Source organism: Canis lupus, chromosome 6, assembly GCF_048164855.1.
Source record: "Canis lupus baileyi chromosome 6, mCanLup2.hap1, whole genome shotgun sequence".
Lineage (NCBI taxonomy): Eukaryota > Metazoa > Chordata > Mammalia > Carnivora > Canidae > Canis > Canis lupus.
The window spans coordinates 75464169-75485923 of NC_132843.1; the positions used below are offsets into that span (position 1 = coordinate 75464169).

The 21755-nt window shown below is 48.3% G+C and overlaps 1 protein-coding gene across 1 annotated transcript; it reads right to left on the reverse strand.

Moving 5' to 3' along the window:
* Positions 1-6518: 6518 nt before the first annotated feature.
* IL19 (interleukin 19) lies at positions 6519-12491 on the reverse strand. Its single transcript, XM_072828496.1, has 5 exons — positions 12225-12491; positions 12000-12065; positions 9417-9569; positions 8411-8485; positions 6519-6997 (listed from the first exon to the last, which is right to left on the reverse strand). The coding sequence occupies exons 1-5, from the start codon at positions 12366-12368 to the stop codon at positions 6902-6904; spliced, it is 534 nt and encodes a 177-aa protein (XP_072684597.1). The 5' UTR covers positions 12369-12491; the 3' UTR covers positions 6519-6901.
* Between the last annotated feature and the right edge of the window lie 9264 nt (positions 12492-21755).

A 21755-nucleotide genomic window follows, 5' to 3' on the forward strand; every position in this document is an offset into this window, starting at 1 on the left:
GTATCTGTGACTTTGTCACTGAAAAAAATCATAAATGTTTTTGCATAACATTACTGTTGTTTCAGACACTTCAAAATATCATTTATACTCATCACTACTTGGCAATGTCAATAGCTTGCAGGCCTGCCTGCTGCTGAGAGTCTTGTTAATGTATGAATAAAGAAGCACATTTATTATATATTACCTATGATCATTCTATATTTTGATAGTTGTATTTTAATACAATTGATTTCTTTTGTAAACCTATGTATTCTATGCATTTAGAAACATGATTCTGAGTAGGGTCCATAGGCTTTGCTATATACCAAAGAGGTCCAGAGCACAAGATCCCTGGCTCTAATGGCAGCTGCAAAGACCCACAATTATGACACAAAGTGGGAGAAGAAGCAGGTTATTTATGGAGGTGATGGGAGAGATTGTTTGTTATCAGCATATTTCTAGAAAATTCAGAGTCTGCGCTCAGCAGAGGCACCCAGGGTTGGGGGTGGGCATGGAGATTACTTCTTTTTTTTTAAGCTTTTATTTATTTATTCATGAGAAACACAGAGGCAGAGACACAGACAGAGGGAGAAGCAGGCTCCATGCAGGGAGCACGACGTGGGACTCGATCCCGGATCTCCAGGATCATGCCCTGGAGCCAAAGGTGGCGCTAAACCACTGAGCCACCTGGGCTGCCCTGGAGATTACTTCTTATCTGAGTTGGTTTCTTAGACAGAGTCTGGTTTGAGAAAGGCTTTGAAGAACTAATGACTTTATGAGGTTTGGGGATGGAGAGCCTATGGCAGGAGCAGAAGGACCCTTGCTCCTTCCAGTGCTGTGGCTAGAACAAAGTTTCTGAAGTAGAGGGCACTCCTAGAAGTATGTGAGGGAGGGCTCCCCTCTGGGTGTTGGGTGGGGAAGGGGTGGCAGGTATTGAAGAAGGTTGAAAAGGGCCAATGCCATGAACGGTGAACATCAGTTTGAGGCCGTGGCACTCTGAAACCTTCCATTTCTAAGAACCAATGACCAGTGTCCTTTGGTGACGCTTGGGTCAACATTGCCCACGTCGCAGGAGCTCAGCCGACTTGCTTACTGATTCATTTCCCCAACTAGATTCAAAGCCCTTTTTCAGGCACTGGTTGCTCACAGAGACTAAGATCTCTGACATCCAGCAACTGTCCCATCGGACGTGGTTTCTGGCTCCCCGGGCATAAACCCAGTGCCTCGGCGCAGTCCTCCGGGGTTAACCGCCAGTGGCCGTGGTCTGCTCTCTGCCTCAGTTACACTGTACTCTTGGTGGGCTAGGTGTGGACGTGTTAGAGAGAAGACTGAGAAGGTGAGGAAAAGGTGAAGTCAGGAGTTCTTGGGTTCTTTCTTCCTGCTCACAGAGCTCCCGGCCCAAAACACCTGAGAACTCCCTGCCCCAGAGGGAAGGTGCTGCTGTTGGCCTTGTCAGAGCAGAGGACGTGCCGTAGCCTGCAGTCGGGACCATGCTGCTCCCAGGTGTGGAGGCACCTCGGTTAGCAAGATACCCAAAGGGCTGGCTGGCCCAGGAGAGGGATGGGAGGCGCTGACCTTCAGGCTTCAGGATGTGGAGTTAAAGACCTTAAGACAACAATCAGGGGCAAAATCAAAACCAAAGCCAGAGGGGTCAAGCAGAGGGGAAAACTGACTCCTTGCTCCAGGCTAGAAACAGGGTTACCAAGCAGATGCATTCAAAAAGCAAAGCCAAGGTTTCCTCTGAGAGAGCCACCTCGACAGCTGGGATTGGCTTTGCATCATGCACACACTAATTTATTCAAGGCCTATTTATATCCTGAGTGCGGCCACTCACGGTGTAGCTGCCCCCATACCAGCAAGTCTGGAAAAAAAGAGATGGACACTAGTGGATCTTGGACTTGTCCAAACCTGGAAAACCGCTGTGGGTCCCAGGGCCCACAGATGGGGATGGGGTAGGGGTGGAGACGAAGGAGCAAGAGGAAGATTGTTTTCTGTCCCAGGGGTGGAGCTAGGGTTCTTGGGAAGTTCAGCCTGGGTTGGGGCAGAGACAGGACAGCAGCAGAGCGTGACCGGAGGCTCTTCTGTTGCTTGTAGCACTTACTGAATGCCAGGCACTGAATACTTCATAAAATATGAGCTCATTTTACCCTCAGGCAACCGATGAGGTAGGTAGGACTATTCTTTTCATTTTCCAAATAAGGAAACTGAGGCACAGAATCTTCTTCATGTCTAGGAAAGTAACCGGGTGGAGGCATCCAGACTAGAGGCATGCTGGGGCAAACGTCCCTCCTCGTACAAGCTGGATTCTGAACCCTCTCGGGGCCCAGTACCTGACCAAGTCTTGTGCCTGCATGGAGGAGGCTTCTTATAGGACACTCTGACCTGCCGAGAGTGGCTCCATGGCCGAGGTCTGAGACTGGGCCAAGCAAGTGGCTCTCAGAAACAAAACTGAAAGGAGAGACTATTTCTAGAATGCTCTAGAGCTCATTCATAACAACTTTTTAAGATTTTATCCTCCCCCAAATCCGTGGGCCAAATTCGATATGCTGGTCCGTGAAGCCACCTCCAGGAAGGAGTTTGTTTCCCCCTCCCCGATCAAGCATTCGTTCTCTGCTGTCTGGGAGGTAGCCTGTGATTTGTCTGTGCGAGGGGTTGTGCCGGGCATGATTGAGGCAAGGTCGGGACAGACCCAGGGAGGGGTCCTGCACTGGGATGGGTCGGTGGCTGAGGAAGGACAAGTGCAAGAGGGTGTCTGAGCAGCAGAGAGATTCAGGAAGACAGGTGGAGCCTGGCTGGGGGCGCAGAAACTGCGAGTTCCCTTTGGGGGTGCTGAGCCGACAGCCTCCTGCAGTGCAGACCGAGGCCAGTGCCTTTTGTCTTGTCTCACTTGCTAGTTTAAAAAACGCAACAGTGTTTTATGGGAAATAAGATCAGAAAAGTTGAGAATCGTTAGTAGCAAGCGTCATTTCAAATGATCCATACTATGGATGATGTTCCGAGTCCTCACAGCGATTCCATGAGGCAGCTCTCTCCTGCATTTGTACCAAGGAGGAAACTGAGGCTCACATGGCCCAAGGTCCTATGGCAAGGGCAGGAGCTGGACTTCACACCAAAGCCTGTCCTCTTATCCTCTTGGCCGATCTTTTGGGCAAGATCACAGTTCTGAGACAGTTGCCTTAAGCAGGCATGGCTGTCAGCGATTTGCTCTGAGATGCAAAAGGAGAAGAGAGTGTCCTCCAGGGGTAGGAGGACTCATGTGACACATCAGGAGCTGGCCTCTGCTTCTTCGCCTTGTGTTGGCCCCTTGATGAGCATGTAGCTTTACAAGATTGTTGCTAGTAAGTCCAGGCTCTTTGTCCTACATCTGGGTTTGATGATCTGCGTTGCTCGCATCCAGCGTAGTAATCCAGGCCCTGGATGATACAGTCTTGGCCAAAATAAAGTGCACCCCCCGCCCCCCGCCCTGCAGCAAGGGGAGAGAGCACAGGAGCCAGAAGATGCCTGGATCTACCGTCTACATCTGCATCTCCCGTCTCTCAGCCCCGCGATTTGAGGCAAGTCTCCCACAGCCCTGGGCCCCAGCTGCTTTCCCTGCTCACTTGCGGATGAGACCCCGATCTCCTGGGCTCCTCTGGGACCCGAGCGGAGCATACGTGTAAGGTGCCTGCCATGGTCCTGCACAGGCCGTGCAGTCCCTCCCTTTTGCACCTAAGCGGTGGAAGGCGAGCCCTAGTGCAAGGTGCAAGGGTGCCTGCGCGCCCGTAGAGGCCCCAGAAAGGATGCTCCGGGGGAGAAGTCTAGACTTGGATGCTCAGCAGGCATTTATTAAGCACCAGCTCCATGACGGCGGGAAACCAAACAATGACACAATGCCAGAAACAAAATCATCACCCTGTACCAGGCCACCCCCCCGCCGCCCCAATGGGCTGCAAAAGAGGCAGGGTACCTTCTAGTCTGGAAGGAAAGAAGGGACAGATGCACACGGGAAGAGGACAAAGCGAGACACGCAGACAAAAGATAAGAAGGAAAGAGAGGGTGAGATCTCCTCCTTCCACATTTCTCACCCCCCGTCCCTCCCGGGGCCGTCTCCTCCTCCTCCCCTGCTACTGCTTCTGCAACCAGGCAGGTGGAGCTCAGGAGGCCAGGAGATCTCCTTCCCTGCTGGCCCCCCTCCACCTCCACCTCCAGAGGGGGTGCAGGCTGTGCAGGTGTCCATGCAAAACGCATGGGCAGCATTCCAGCCAGACTGAGGGCCCGGGTGCTGGGGCCGGACGCCCCGAGTGTGAATCCCGCTTCCACAGCCAGCTGCATGGGCCTAGTTGTGCGTGGAGCCTTGCCAAGCTTCAGATCGCTTCCTCTGTGGGATTCGGGGAGTCAATAACCTTTGCCTTACAGGAGCGTCGTGAGGACTAAGGAGAAAGGAGATGTAAAATCTCCCCCTGGGGGCCTGGCACAGAGTGAGCGTGCAGGACGCTGCTGCTGGCCTGATAGTTCTTTCTGGAAACCAGGTTCCCGGCTCTGCTGCTTGTGAGCTGTGTGACTTCGGGTCAGTCACTTAACCTCTCTGGGTCCTGATTTCCTGCGTGGGTTTAAACATCTGTATTGCTAGGATTCAATGCAGTGGCTTTTTTTTTTTAAATTTTATTTCATTCAATTAATCTTGCTAGAGGATTGTTGTGAGGATTAAATTATACATCTAGGTATATATTCGTATTATAATACATTATGAGTATTTCAGAGACTGTAGCTACCGTAGAAAGCACTATTTAAATGCTTGCTATTATAATCGTTTAGGTTCATCCAGATGATTTATTCAAGAACAGTGAGTTTAACACCTAGTAGGTGGCAGGCAGTGGAGAAACCAAACTATCCTCGCCCTCGTGGAGCTTACATCTGACTCGGGAAATGTAATGTGGGATGCTAGGGAGGCCTGAAAGGGGTATAAGCTGTGTTAAAGGTGGAGATGAGGGTTTCTACTTACATAAGATGCCTTTTAATAAAGGCCTCCAGGAAGAGGGGGTGCAGGCTGTGCAGGTGTCTGGGGTCACCTGGGCCCCAGGGCAGGCATAACAGATCAGAATGCTGTAATGAAGCCGGTCCTGCCCTCATCCAGCTGGCTCAGGATGGCTGTTCCTCCAAGGTCACCTCGCAAAGGCGAAGGCCTCGGCAGACAGTCCCGCTTTCTCTGAAGGGCCCATTAACCCCCTCAGGACACAAGGCTGGATTTTTTTTAACCCTACCTCTGTGTTGGCATGTGTGTGCCCACGGAGTACAAAGGCCCTACGAGGAGAACATGTCTGGTGTGTTGGGGGAACACAGAGTAGGCCCGTGTGGCTGGGTCGGCGTGAGGCCCAGCAAGTGGTCAGGACACGGTTGGAGGGCACGGAGCTGGGGAGGCAGTGTCTGCAGGTCGTAGGGCGCTCTCGACCAGCTTAATGACTCTGGCTTTTAAATGAGCACCCACGGGAGATTGTATAGGGGTCGTTATGCACATTCCAGGCAGCTAAGGACCTAAAGAAATTTAGTGACCTGCCCCAGGCAGCTCACAGCAAGAGGAGCCTTGAGAGCACATCCCGGCCCCTTGGTCGGCACTCTATATCACACCGTGGAGCCCCCACCCTGCTGGGGCTCCTAGAGGGCCCTGCAGCACCCTTGAGGCTCACAGCAACACCCTGAGATGGTGCCACCTTGAGATGGTGCCTTCCTTTTACAGAAGAGGACACTGAGACAGACATGAGGAGTTAGTGCAAAGTCCCATGGGACTGGAGCCAGGTCTGTCCGACTGGAGATCTGCCCTGTCCACTAAAGCATGTTCTGTGGAATCTCTTCCTCAGGTAGGAGTGAAGAAAGTGTGCTTCAGCCAGCCAGTGACTGTATAAATGTTGACCCAGGGCAGCACATAGAACGTGCTTGTCTCAGCACCCGGCACGTGGCAGATGCTCCATAAGTGCCAGTTGTTATTGCCACTAACCATGTGAGGAGGGGCCTTCTAGAAGATGGTGCCCATTTGGCCTCTTTCCAGTGGAGCCTGGGCCCAGACCTCTTTACTCAACCTAGCCCATGCCGCGGGCCCTACTTGCTCAGCTCTGTCACCAGGACCATCATCCCACTGTCAGAAACATCCTCCCTCTAGCGCAACATATATACTCATGGAGGATGAATTTAGGGTCAGAGAAGATGTATCCAGGTTGGGGGCAGAAAGAAAATAATAACAGACAGAAACAGAGAAAGAAAGAAGTGGAGTGATGTCAAGGAGCCAGTGGTCAGAAGCCCTGCGTCCATCATCCATCTTCTTGATCATTAGCTGGAGGACAGGGTGCTGGGTGGAGGCTTTGGGGACCCGGTGTGCAGCCCTTCTCCGCACTGACTCGCTTTGGGACTCAGTGATTCTTATCCCTCACTAGCCTCGGTTTCCCTACCTATGTGCATTCCTTAAGGCCCCTTTCACTTCTACTTGTCACCACGGTTCCTGGACTGACGCTTGCTGAATGAGAAGACACTTCCACTGGCTGGTAGAGAACGGAGTTTATTCAGGGAAGTCGGTCCGTACAATATGTACTACAGGGCACCGCTCCGCTCGCAGCATAAACACGTGCACAATAAATTAGGGGAAGCCCACCCGTGCCCGCCACGATGGCCCTCAGGACCTGTCGACGGATCGGTTTATTATAAATACGACAGGGGACTGTCTGGCTACCTTCGGGTGGGGTCGGGCAGCCTGGGCCCAGCGGTGGGCCTTGCAGCCCCATCCGGAACCTGTTCACACCTGGATCTCTCCCCGCAGTATCCCAGCCCCAGGGGAGAGGATTCTAACCCCGAGAGAGGTCTCTTCAAAAGACCCTCCTCTGCATGAAAAACGGGGACTTCTCCATCTCCCTCCCTCCGGGGTGGTTCCTCCCTGGGGTGTTAGGCCCCCTGTCCGTCAGGCAACCAGAGTTCCTTGATGATTCTTGTCAATCCAGGCTAGCAAGACGTCAAGCTCTCCCAGGGACTTAATGGCAGCAGACCGGACCTCCAGCTGAAACCAGGCAAATCATCGTAAGAGCCCACCTTTCTAGACTATGTAAATCATTTTCAAATCTTGCCCCGTATTCCAGTCCTCGTGAGCTTTTCCTTTAATCCATCAAGTATATTGGCAGAGCATCCCAAGTTATCTAACAGGCCACCCAAATTGCCTTCCCCATATGAGCAGTTAAATCAAGTTAGCGACTTAGAAACAAAATTAAAAATTCTTCATTCTTTGCCTCTGGTTTTCTTTTCCATGGGTTTTTTGTTTTTTGTTTTTTTCCGTATGAAAAGAAAAAAAAAAGAACCACACACTGGTCTTACTGGCCAAGCCCTTTGCTTGTTTTCCTTTTCCCATCAGCTGGCTTTACTTGTGCTTTCCGAGAAAGCCTCAACTCCAGTGGGTTGAGGAGCATGCTGGGTAGGAGCACATTGTCCCCATGTGACATGGGCAAGCACTGAGGCCCTAAAGAAAAATGTCCTCCCCCACAGTGTCACACAGACAGTTGGAAGCAGAGCTGGAACTAGAACCCAGGTCTCCTGACTTATTCCACCCCCTTGCGGCGGAATAAAGGGAGAAGGTGAGATCCAGGTGTATATCCTGGGGAGCCCGACAGCAGGGAGTCAAGTCCCACCTCCACTACTTGGTTGCAGTAGTTAAATTGTTTAACCTGTTTGTGCCTCAGGCTCCTGATTTATCAAATGCAGATAATGGTTCGTAGCACCGTAATGAGGAACACGCGTGTTGGTATTTGCAGTGTGTTTGGAAACACAGCGGGTTCATGGCAAGAGCGATACAAGGCTTAGCCATTGTTCTAGTATTAGCCTCCCGACTAGTCAAAGTGCTGGCATCGCTTGGGAACGTGGTTGAAATGCAGAATCACAGACCTCCCTCCACACCTACCAAGCCACAAGCTGCATTTTCTGTTGGCAGAGTCTCCAAAGGACGCATGGGAGAAGCAGGCTCCTACTCTACCTCTATGAGATGTGCGCTCTACAGCCACACATACATGAGCAGCCCTGTTCTGCGTCACCCCGCAGGATGCCGGTGGCAGCTACGGACCACAGTGACACCTGGCAGGCAGCATGTTTGGTGTCCAACAGCTTACAGTTCACCGAGGATCCTTGCTCCCTCTGTAGCACGCCCACCCAAAAGAGTGTGTGCTTTCCCCCCACAACTTAACAGATTAGCTCTGATCCGTGAGGGCAGGAGAAAACCGTGGAGGCGTGATGGAGAAGGGGAGCCCAGGAGGCTAGCAAAGGGGCTAAAACCAACACACTCTTTGCAGACACATAGAACTGGGGAGATGGGCAATAGATACTATGGAGTGAGTGGGCGACTCAGTGAGCAGACAGAAGGGTTGGCCCAGTCTCAGTCATCCACGCCCCATCTCCATCTTGCACATCTCCCCCTGCCTTCTCTTACCTGATCGTAGTTGTCGTGGATGATTCTGGTGGCGTTGGTGGCTGCCTCCCTGCAGTGACACTGCCTCTGCGCCTGCTGTGATCAAGTGGAAGAAGCGCTCGTCAGAGGGCCTTTCCACCCAGCCCACTTCTTCTGCCCAAAGAGAGGCACCCTTGTTCCCAATGTGGGTCAGGTGGACAAACTCAGGTTGGAGCTGCAAGGGGCAAGTCACAAGTCACCTTGTGTGTGACCAGGGCTTTTGCTATGTCTGGGTTTATGGCTCACCCGACTGGAAGGGCCAGGAAAGGAGAGACCAAGCGTCTGTCTCGTCACCAATCAGTGAAGGCCGCACCCCACAAGGTAGGCACGAAATATTTATTGGACTAGTTAATTAATTGATTGATTAAATGAATCTTAATGTAAGTATGGCAGGGATCATGGCTTCTTCTAACAATTTTAGAATCTGAGGCACAGAAAGGAGAGATAATTTGCCACAAGGTCACATGCGTACCCATTGGCAGGGATGGGGCTAGAACCTAGGCTTTCTCCTGGTCCAAGTTTGTGTTGGTTTGTTTGAGTTTGGTTTTATTCCTGCTGTTTGTTTTTAATAGAGCACAATGAATTTATAAGCAACCCACAGGGATAGACCATGGGATGCAACAACCCAGCTCAGAAGTTAATGGGTTTGGAAACCCCGAAGGACCACAAACAAACTAAAGAGATGCATATGATTAGCCTGGACTCCTGGGCATGCCTGTCTCCCAGGCCAGCCCTGACATCCCTGAAGGAACACTTTGATATAAGGCCGCTCCAGGAGGATTCTCCATGAGGAAGTGGGGTCTGATGAGGTATCAGCCAGGAGGAAGCCCTGAGGAATAGGTTCTGGACAGTCTGGCCCTCATGGATGACAGGGCAGGGGATTTCCTGGGAGGCCAGGAACCACTTCAGAAAGCCTGAGTGGAACCAGCATGTCCTGGGCTCGCCCTGGGGCTGTCAGGGAACACAGAGTCCTGATGTGACCACTCACGCATCTTTGCAGAGCCTTGTGCATGTAGAGGAAAGAGTTGGCAATGCTGCTGATTTTCCTCAAGATTTGGGGGTTCAGCTCCTGATGGTCCTTGAATACTCTGTCCACGTAGAATGCCAGGAGGTTCTTGGTCATGCAGCATACGTCTGAGGGCTACAGATACAAATTAGAGAAAACCCCCGGGGGCCCTCTTTTACTGTCTTAGAGACCAAAGCAAGTCTTTGTAGGGGCATCAAGGAACAAAATAGCTAAATCAATTTTTTTTATAAAAATTCATATTGGTCTCAGAGTATCCATGTCCTCTCAGCACATCAAAGATGCTTATGACAAAGGCACTGGAGAGAGATGGCAGCTCCTCCTTCTTTATGGCCAGGAAATAAAATAGCAAGTGATGGAGCCCAGGCACAGTCTCGAACTCTCTCTACTGCATCCCAGCACATCATCACTAACTTCAGCTCAAACCCTTCCAGGAATTCAGTGTCTTCTCTTTGAAAGGACCCATGTCTGAGCAGCCTTCTGGAAAAGGACTTCCTTATGCTGTGCCGCCGTCCACCCCCGGCACTCTCTCACCCCTCAACATGCACATTAAGACATGCGTGTGAGTATCTGTCTCTGTGTGCACGGGGCACGCACTGGCCACGATTCCTTCCGTGGCAATGACATCGTGTTGGTCCTGACCGCCCTGCTCCCCTCACCATCCCAGTCTGTCCTTTTGAACCTGGCGGGGATCATTTGAACGGAGCTAAGATTGGCAAGAGTGGAAACTGTTCACAGCTGCAGCAGTGGGCGAGTGTGCAGCTGGCAGTGTGCACATCTCTCCAGGGGGAGGGGGGAGCCTTAAATTCCCAGTACACAGCTCAGAGCAGTTGGCCAGGCTGAGTTTCCTTCTAGCAAATTACAGCCTGCCCCAAGCGCCAGGGAGCTGCTCTGCAGATTTAGGGTTCCGTCTGAGAAGGGAGGGGTGTGAAGCGGGATGGTGCATCCATCTCCGTCAGCATTAAAGCAGCAGAGGCTCCTTGGCGCCTCAAGCAGCCTCTCCTAGATGGCAAACTACTTGTAATGCAGAACCCTCCTCCTCCTCTCCTGCCGGTTCCCTTGACCAAGGCAGCAAAAAGTTGCACACCTTTGTTTTATCAGGGAGGGAGGGAGGGAATATGATAAAGACTTGCACCCTCATTGATGCTTAGGCCACATCAGCCATTTCTAGACCTAGAAAGGAGAAAGCATCTGGGGACAGAGAGGGCTTAGGGGTTCAACCACTGGCTCAACCACAGACTAGACATTTTCTCGCCCAAGCTGTCAATTTGCTTATTTGAAAACGGTGGTTTCAGGAGTACCTGGGTGGCTCAGGGGTACCTGGGTGGCTCAGTCGGCTAAGCATCTGGTTAAGCGTCTGCCTTGGGTTGAGGTCATGATCCCAGGGTCCTCCCTCTCCCTCTGCCGCTCCCTACCTTGTGCCCTCTCTCTCTCTCTCTCTCTCTCTCAAATAAATTATTATTATTTTTTTAAATAAAATGATGATTCTGGAATAGGTGGCCTTCCAGGTCCCTTCCAGCTGCACTCTCCTATGAGTCTGTCATGTGGTTGGCTGGACTAGTACTTAGTAAGTAGCAACATCTACTTACAACAAATAGATCAAGCCCAACACTGCCTAGAGGAATTATCTTGCTCAGAGAAGCCAAAAGAAAAGAGAAAATAAAAAAGTAACTCGTTGCAACTCTCCTTTGCGCTCTGGCAGATAAATAACTGAAAAAAAAAAAAAAAAAGGATTTTTCTAGAATGCTTACAAGCACTAGGAGGAGCTCATTTTTAAGGGCACTTTTCAGTGGCCCCTTTTGTAAATTCTTACCTCGTAAGTCAACTATTTTGTAACACACTCAACATCTCTGGAGGGTTGGACTCATCTCTTTAGCGGCTTTCCTGCCTCGCATTTTTTATTGTAAAGAACATCACGAGACAATCTTTCAGAAAGATCCTGTGGTCATGGAGTCTTTGGCTCAAAAATCTACAGTGATTCCTTATTGCCATATCACAAGGTCAAGGCTCCGCCTGACTTTGAAGGTTCTTGGTAAGATGACTCCAGTGTATTTCTCCGCTTCATCCTCTTCCGCTCACCTGACTCACTTGCACACCCCTCACACCACAAGCCTGGCTGCCTTGCTGTCTCCTGACACACCGTCATTGATCTCACATGTAATTTCCCTGATCTCCAAACTCCTTCCTCCTTGAACCACTGACCCACAGCCAACTCAGCTTTTAAGTCACTGCTCATTTTCTCAGCTCCCCCGTGAAAACCTTCCAGAATCACCCTAAGCCACAGAGAACCTTCCTCGGTTTGAGCGTGTGGCACCCCCAATCCCTCTCTAGGTAGGTGGTGCTTCTTCGATTCCTCCTAGGGGTCTCCAAGTCCCTGAGACACCAGTGTGCCCTTGCACATCAGCTGGCAAATGAGAAACCAGGAATATTCAGAGAGCACGCGGGAGATGGGGAAGGAAAAGAAGACAGGGTGGGGATTTCTTTCTCAGACCAGGGCCGCTTCACCATAAAAATAATAACACAAAAAGAGCAGATGCGGGCCGATACCTTAATGCTATGCAGGGTCTCCGATGTGGACAGGATGGTGACATTTTGGAAGGTGTCCTTAGCTTGCTATGGAGGGAAACACAAGGACAGACAGACACAGGCAATGAGTACTCCATGTCCCCCCTGAAGACACAGAGGATGATGAAGAGGAGCTTACTCTTCAAGTTAAGACGGAAGGTGAGACACGTCCCCTTGCCCACACCGTCACCCTCAACCCATACTCACGATGGTTTTTTTGATTTCTTGGAAAGTCTCTTCTACTGGGTGGATGTCCATGGAAATCAGACACCTCCTCAGACCTCGGGCACGCACTGACCACAGAAAGACCATAGCAGCCACGAGCCAGAGGGAAACTCGCTGTGCCTTCATGTCCTGCAGGAAGGGGTGGGAGTCAGCTGCCCAGCTTAGAGGGGAAAGCAGCGGAGACCCCAGACCAAGATCCCCTTTGGACCGCGCAAGGCAAGCCAGACAGCCACCAATAAAACAAGACCGAGCCTTGTGGAGTTCATGGTCATGTGTCTCCTCCTCTGGTTTTCTTGAATCAATTGAATGAGACCTCTCCCTCCCCCTGGTGCCCCCACCTTCGCCCCAGAAAGCACAATACAGTGCTCTCTCAAGTCCCAGGGAGTCTATTTGTGTGGATATCACTCCATTATGACTCAACATGGCTCATTTTTGTCAACAGTGGTGAAAAGCATTGTTTTTAATAAATTAAATAGGAAAAACAGTGTTGGTAATACGCCCTAGGAATTAGGCAACAGATCTAAAAAACCCTAAAAGCACATTTGGTTTTTTATGTTTGCTCCTGAAATAGGAGACACTCTTTTATTATAAACCCCTGATGTGTATCTGCTTAAAATCGTTTGTCTGAAGCCAACTCTGAAGATGTTACCTTCTGGAGAAATAGGCAAGGGAGGCGCAGGTCACCCCCAGACAACTCATTAGCCACGGCGATGTGAGAGAGGGGCAAGTTGGTGGCTTCCCCTCTGTCACCCACTGAGCGAGGGGCCATCGGGAACATGTTTGCAGCTCACTAGTCCTAGACAGGACCAGACTCTTCTGATCCCATCACCGCCCCCCGCCCCCGCCGTCCTCTCTGCCTCTTTCGTGTACCCACTCTCTGGTGTCATGTAGACACGTTGGGGAAAGTACACATGATATGGTTGTACAGCTTGTTGGGTCTCTTCCCCTGACTCTCCCCAGCACTAGCCCGGGCCTTAGCCTTAAAGAGGAGTCTTAGGACAGCGCGTGTGATGAGACCAGCCCTCTGCCCAGCGTGGTCTGCGGTGCCCACCCAGAGCCCTCACTTCCATCATGGGTGTGCTGGGTGCGTGTGGCATTCCCTCGGGCGCTCAACTGGATATCCCAGCAGATCTCACGCCACACAGATAGCAGCACCTTTCTGATCAGGTCCCACTGAGCGAGTGGTGCTCCTTACATTTAAAGAGCTATTTACACTTAAAAAATAAATAAATAAATAAATAAATAAATAAATAAATAAATAAATAAATAAATAAAATAAAAATAAAGAGCAATGTAGGGGCTTTACTGGATGGCTCAGTGGTGAAGTATCTATCTGCCTTTCAGCTCAGGGTCCTGGGCTCGGGCTCTCTGCTCAGCGGGGAGTCTGCTTCTCCCTCTCCCTCTGCCCCTCCCCTTGCTTGTGCTCTCTCTGTCTCTGTCTCAAAAAAATAAACAAAATCCTTTTTAAAAAAAGTGCTATTTAATACTGCAAAGCCTAAAAAAAAAAAAAAAAAAAAGATATCAAGTGCCCAGCACAGCTCCTAGAACAAAAAGATCTTTCCTCTTCCCTTCCTTTCTGCCCTCCTTTTCCCCCCACTCTCCATCTTTTCTTATTGAGAACAAAGTCCTAGAAGGTTCATCCTCAATAGGGAGTACCCTTCCCTGTCCTACAAAATACCCAGGCCATACACAATGATGACAGGTCACCTCTCTGCAGCAGTGAGAGACCAGGGCCAGGACGACGTGCCCGAAAGCCTCCAGCAAAGGCCCTGCAGGAGTCTTACCTCTTACCCGGTACTTCCAGGCTGCTCCCGTGTCTTCTCTCTCTGTGCTCCTTGCCACTTGGAAAGGGCTGGTCACTTTTATGCAGGTGGATAAGAGGAAATGCTGTCAAGGTTTACTGGGTGGGTCCACCTTTGGGAGATTATTTTTCTCCTTGTTTCCTTAGCATCTCATTTCCTTAATTGTTCTCTTTTCTTGCTTCTTTAAGATACAGCTGATTAATCATGATTAAGAAATGCCTCTTTCTTCTGGGTTTTGACATGTAGCTTCTAGGAAGAATAAACTCCCCATCTCCATGCAAATGAGAATTTCTTGCAATTCTGTGTCCATATAGAAAAATCCAAGTTAGGTCACTTTCCTGAGAGCTATGGCATACCACCAAGTGTACCCTGCAGGCAAACTCAGGAAAGTACTCTCCTGATGGCCACACCCTGACAGCATCAACCCCATTAGACGTCACAGGTGTCCCTGGTCCCGGCACACTCCATCTGCCCAATGCCTCATACAGCTGTTGAACACCTTTTAGTGCAAGGCACTAGTTAAATGCTCTACATGAAATATTTTGTTTGACTTTATGAGAAGCATCTTTCCCCCCTCCAGAAATGTATCTATTTGGACATCATCTCTTTCCTCTTTCTCATATCCCTTGGGAGGCCCTTTCATCTCAATTAAAGCAGGGAGTGAAAATGAGAAGAAGAAAGTGAGAAAATGAGGAACTAGAGGGGCTTAGCAGCCAGTGGCAGACTCAGAACAGAGCCTAGAGTCAAGTCCTTGCCTTGCTCTTGGAACAGAAGACCCTCCATCTAAATTACCTTTTTTTTTTTTAAATACAAACTCTGCATTATGACTTCTCTAAGCATCAGGGTTTGGGGTGATGGTGAGGGAGATATAGGTTGTAAAAAGTTTCCTCCCCAAACATGAAATCCCCAAATAAGCAGAGCTTGTTTTTACCAAATGAAGCACTCTCTATGAAGATGGGATGCAATTACAAGAGACCCACTGGGCCCTTTGGACAGGGCTGGAGCAGACCTTGCATGTAACTAGACCAGAGCGTGATGGGCAGGACACTGGCAGAGAAGAAAGAGTAACAAGGAAATCTGGGGACTTTTTATTGGGGTAAGTATGAGGGAAAGAAGCTACGTGGGCTAAAAACCTTGTCTAGGATCTTGGACTTAATGATACATGTTCTAAGAAGCAGTAGATTAGAATGGCCCCAGTATAGCTCTAGATTTATACACTTCCTTTCCCTCTTTTCTGTGAGACACTAGACAAGCTGTTTATGACTTTTCTGAAGCTTGATAAAATAAGTAAAATAAACTATGAGGATCTGAATGAGCTAATGGACTCAATCCATTAGTAAGTACTCAATAAATATTATTTATTCCCACCTTGTGTGTGTGCCAGGCACCTGGAAAAGTAGACACCTTACTTAGGAGTTACAGGTGTCTCTCTGTTCCTTCCGTCAGAGAGAAAGGAGATCTCTTGAGTCCAGAGATCTCCCATGCCCCCACCCCTGCTTTCCCACAGAGGGGCTGGGCAGGAAGGTGGGTGCTGTGTTCCCAGCATGGTCTGAGCCTCCTGGCTTGTAGTTCATAGATGGCGGCAGCCCAGCCCCACATGCTACATGATTGCAAAACTATCCCTGCTGGCTCTCACCCTGTATTCAACCCCCTGTGCTCAGACTGTATGTTCTGACCCAGCTTTCATTTCAGGGCAGAGATGTCATATCAGGAAATTTGCAGAGGAAGGACAAATATGTGATGTGTTTATAGTTCCTCTCCAGCATGTGGTGTATCATAGCGGCTGGGACTATAGCTCCGGTGGCAGCCTGGGTTAGGGTGCCTGCCTCTGCTCCCTGTGGCTGGTAGACTGAAACCAAGCCGGTTCATCTCTGCGCCTCTGTTTATTCATCTGCAGAATGGTGCTAACTGTGCCTACTGAATACTCATCTTATGAGCAAGGCATGTAGATTTAAATAACCTGGTGAATAATAGGAGGTTAAAAAATGATAACCTTTGGGGCACTTGGGTGGCTCAGTTGTTTAAGTGTCTGGCTCTTGATCTCAGCTCAGGTCATGATCTCAGAGTTCAAGTCCCTCACTGAGCTTCATGCTGGCTGTGAAGTCTATATAATTTTTTTTAAAATGGTAACCTCTGTTATTAATTTTACAGTCCCATTTTGAGGCCCTAAATTGGGAGAGAGGAAAGACAATAAGAAATTACTTCCCTCCATCCTAAGCCTTGCTGTGTAATATAATACTTAAAGTAAGAATATAGATTGAGATGGAATGGCATCCCTTCCAGGATTGCAGTAAATCTATGGATTTGATCCGTAAATGTAGGGCTGTGTCTAACCTCAGAATTGGGCCTTCTACAATCAGTTGACCCACCACTGAAATACCAGAGCTCAATTTTCCATCTGGTACGTGGGGGAAGCAGAAAGAATGTGAAGGAAGACTTTCAAGCCAGAATGGAGAATGCTCTGAGCTTGATGTGTGCTGGACACAGCTCCCTCACGTCTTCCAGTCCCCTATCCCCACCCACTATCCACTCTGACTTCATGAACTGTTCATGGTGGTGCCAGGATAATTTTCTCTCTATAAAAGAGTGCAGCTGGCCCACTCCTCTAAGTGCTAAATCCTGGAGGTCAGGCAAAAAGTGAACCAAGCATTGCACAACTCCAAAGGGCACCGTGCCCATTGCCTTTTATGGGAATGAGGCTCCATTGAGTTGAGTGGTGTGGCCCTACTGAGTGATCTGGACAAAGTGGATATGGTCTGTGTGAATGATTCTGTGCATATCATGGTGAGGACTGTACCACACTAGAAAGAATGAGAGAGAAGAAACACCTGGATGGCTCAGTGGTTGAGCATCTGACTTCAGCTCAGGGTGTGATCCCAGGGTCCTAAGATGAGTCCCACATCGGGTTCCCCACCGGGAACCTGCTTCTCCCTCTGCCTGTGTCTCTGCCTCTCTCTGTGTGTCTCTCATGAATAAATAAATAGAATCTTTAAAAAAAAAAAAAGGAAGAAATAATGATAGAGAAAGGATCTGTAAAAGAAAGAAATGTTGATAGTGATGAATGGATATTCCATCTGGGAAGTAAATAGGAACTTGAAAAGAATATAAATGTTTAAATGTCTTGATGAATACATTTGGATTGTAAAGATATGTATGAAATTGTATGTATCTTTGAAAATAGAGCAAAAAAGGATAAATTTCCCAGTCCTTGGGGACTTTAAACCTAAAAAGTTTCTCCTTTGTTTGGGATTTAGAAATGAGGGCCAAAAATGATAGCAGAGAGCTCCCCGTTCAGCATTCCCATTATAGCAATGAACAAATGGAAGCATGAACCAGCCCTCCTCCACACAGTGAGGAAGGGGCACCCTGCTCTCAAAGCTCCATCTTGACTTCTAGCTTAGTGCCCTTCCTAACCCCATGCTGCCTTCTTATCTTAGGATCAGATGGAATGGAGTGGAACACAAAGCTATGGGGAACCTCAAGCCTGTTTAGCAGAGAAGATAATGTAACTCTCCCAAGCAAAGCTGTTCTGACTTGCCTTCACCCAGGAAGTCCATAACCTAAGGAAATCTGAACTGGTTGATCCTGCCTAGTGGGGGAGGGAAGGATAAATTGGGCACCTATGCTTCTTTTCACCCACAGGGCTCTCAGTCAAGTCCTAGAGCCTCAGGTCCCATTTGACATGTTACGCCAAGGATTCTACAGGTCAAATGGCATGAAATAACTTATATGAAGACTGGGGAGGAGAAGCCAGGGATAGGTAGCAGAAAGAGTCTAAGCATTGTATCCCATTCCCTTCCTGGATCATTGATCCGGTCTCATTCCCAACAACCCATCTTCTCTTAGGCAGCCAGACTTTCTAACATGTAAACCCAGTCTTGGTGCTCCCCAGCCTAAAACTCCCAGCATGGCTCCCAGGGGCCACTAGGATAAAGAGCCAGCCTCTCCCCCATAGACTTCAGAACCTTCACAATCCAGACCTTGCCCACATCTCCAACTTCCTCTCTCTTGATGAACCCCAAACACATCACTGCCCCTTCTCACCTAGAAAGCTCCCCCCTTGCATTTCTGCTTTGCAAATGCTATCCAGTCCTCAAAAGTTAGCTCTAGTGTGACTTCTTGTGTGAAATCTCTCCCCTCTACCTTTCCCTCTGCCCCCTCCTTCCTCCTCCCTACCTCCACCATGGTTGAGTTGAGTGGTTGAGTTGACTCTTCTTTCTTTCATATTCCCACTGGATGGATACAAGATGCCCAGATTCAGTGCTTATCTATCTAAAACTCACAGTTAACTGGAATCCTGTATTTTCATTGGTCAAATCTGGCAACTTTACACCGAACCTCTATAGATTTCAACCTCAGCCAGGGCCCGACCCAGCTTCTGTGAGGCTTGTACCCCATATAATCAGGGAGGGAGGGTACATTTTAAGAAAAGAAATTTTAAAATAAGAGTACAAAATTAGAGACCAAAGTGAATCTTGATTTAGAATGATACAAGAAATCATAACAAATTACAAATTTTGAAAGCTGACAAATATCACGCACCACAAAACCCAGGGAGATAAATGAACACATTTATGAATTAACTACACAACATCCCTTTGTTTGCTACTTCTTTGACAATAATTTTTTAATGTTATTTTCTACAAAGAGCATAAAAAGATAAGTTTGTCTTTCCTCTGGTGTGGTTGCCCAAAGTTGGGTTTTTGTTGCTGATAATTGGAATGCATGATGTATATAACAGGTTTGCACCCTACAAACATGGAAATTCTGATAATTTCTGCCTCACAAGGTGCCCATCAGAAGAGAAAAGAAGTATCTGATTCATTTCTAATCATATATGTTGCATTATTGAATAAATATTTCTATATTGACTAGACTTTAATGAAAACCAAATCTTTGGCTTACAATTTTACATGCCTGGAAGAATTTTCAACACACTTCCTTCTGTCTCCATACATCTCCAACCTTGCTTCTCTTCTATCACTCGCACACCTCCAGTAACAAGAATCAGCATCGTGGGTGGAAGGAGCATTCCGGGTGCTTTTCTCACACCAGAATGGCTAACAATATCTTAGCCATACACAGATGTGATTATAAGCCATGGAAATACATCTTGATAAAGGCAAATGCATCCTAGTCAACCGCTCCTTAGCCAGATCCCCCAGGTATTGTGGCTTCTCTCATGTCACCTGCCATGAGGAGAAGTCAGAGTGAAAAAGGACACTGATCTTAACTCATGGAGGCTAACATATCTTCCTCTTGTGAATTTTACAAGAAAGACGTGTGAACATTGCTAAGACCCTTCCAGGGACTTGAAAGGAGCCCATGCAAGTGAGGGACCCAAAGCTTAAACTTCCTTAGCTAAACAGTAATTCCCACCGACCACATACTCTAGGGTAATACATTGCATTTATTTGGATTTTGTAACTTAATGTTTATTCTTAATCAAAGATGACCACGTACATATTTTTTAGGAGGCATACATATGATGAAAACTGCAGCCAGTTGCCCCAGCACCCCCAGCCCCTATTCCTATGCCCTGTAGGCAATCTAACGACATTCAGGTTCCTCTTCTGTTACCTAGCTCCATAATTCTAAAAAAACATGCATTTATTTGCTACTTCATACTCTTTGTTTTAGAAACGATCTATCAGCTTGGAAGATAAAAATTTAGTTCTTGTGTAACACCGCATGCCAACATGCTCACTTCCCTCCCCTTCCAATCCTGCCAGTACAGACATATCACAGTTGCACTTCTCTCGAGGCAACATATCACAGAAGTCCACCCAAGAAGGCATGAGCCACTGGGAGAAGGTGAAGTTCTGTTCTCCGGCCCTTGTGTCTTGACTTGCTCCAAGGAGAACCAGAAGACTCATATCAAGTCCAAATGTCCCATGTGCTTTCCATTCCATATGAGCTTACATTTCTCATGGTCACGAACTCAGAGTTCACAGACTGAAGAGGCTAGATTAACAGGGATAGCTAACAACTGTTAAGCATATTTATTAGCCCAGGCACAGTATTAAGCATCTCTATGCATTATCTCTTTTGATCTTCCTATCTGCTGCATGCTACGCTTCACCGTGGGGCATTGGGGAGCAGATGGCAGAGCTAAATGCAATCTAGGCAGCCTGGCTCCAGCACCATCAGTTTTAACCCTTCCATTCTACCAGACATGAAGAAGCACCTGGTCCAGTCTTCTTTTATGGATGCAGAAACACTGAAGTTCTGATAAGGGTGAAGTTCTTGTCCAAAGCCACACAGCTGAATAGTGGTGGACTGGGGACCCACATCTCTGAACTCTCAATCCAGTATCTTTCCATTCACTTGACCTTTGTCACTCCTTCTGGCTTCTTCCTGCAAATACAGAAACCTCCCTACAATTAAAAAAAAAAAAAAAAAAAGACACGTCTTCCCTCCAAGCAAAGAAAAAACAGGGCAGCAAATGGTATAGATTATATGGCTTGAGTGCACCCTTCCCAACAAACAAGTCCAAACATGTCAGCAGAAACTGATTCTGTAGAAATCAGATGTGGTTTTTTTCCTTATTGGAAAAATGAACCATGTCAGTTAAAGAGAGCTGTTCCCACAGGCACTGAGAGCCAGGGAGTTCCTGGCAGGGAGCTTCATCTCAAGAGACCTAGGGAGAGGAAGAGGTTGAGCTGGATGCTGTTGACTTGCTGCATGTAACCATGCAAAGTGGGCAGCAAAGCAAGGGCTCGCAGATCTGAAATACTTGAGGTGGGAGAGCAGGAAGGAGGGAAGACTACATCTTGGTTCATATTGTCTCCTGGAGGAAACCCCGACCAGCAGCGCTCTATCACCATACTATCCCAACTCTTAGGATCCTGTCTTTCCGGAAAGCCAGAGGTTTTGCTTAGACTTCCTTTCCTAGCAGATTGTCTCCACTGGTTGGGTTAAACCTCCACCATATTCTAGGTACAGATTCATCCCATCCGGCATACTGAGCAGGAGCCAGCTGTCAGCATCTCTTAGAAGTGAGCAAGGAGGGGCACCTGGGTGGCTTAGTTGGCTAAGGGTAGGACTCTTGATTTTGGCTTATGATTGTAGGGTCGTGAGATTGAGCTCCGAGTTGGACTCCACACTCAGCATGGAGTCTGTTTGAGTTTCTCACCCTTTGCCCCTCCCCACGCTCAGGTGCTCTCTCTCTCTCTCTCTCATAAATAAATAAATCTTAAAAAAAAAAAAGTGACCTAGGATTTTCAGCTTAAAGGCTCAAACTTAAAGCATGTTGCAATTTCTCCAGGAATCTTCTTGCTCCTCTCCATTCTTTTCCGCTTAGTCTCCTCTCGGCACTTGTGAACTTACCCTGTGCTCTGGTCATTTTCACTTTGAGTTATTTGAGCCATTCTGAAATCTCCTTCCTGTCAGGCTTGAAGCTTGAGGGGGACTGCAACTGTGTCTCCTCCAGCAGACAGTGCGTTCCAGCTAGCAACTGGAGGGCTCCTTTCCTAAATTAACCTTTTAGTTGGAGAACATACAGTTAAGCTCTTGCCTGGATATAAACTCCATGATGTCAGGGATCTTGTCTGTTTTGCTCATTATTTTGCCTCCAAAATGTAGCACATAGTAGATCCTCCGTAAATGTTTGTGGAGTGAATGAAAGAATAAATGGTAGATAGTGGAAACTTCCAAAAGTGTAGACAATCGCAGAGTTTTCTGGTGTTTCATCACAGCCTCCTGTAAGTTC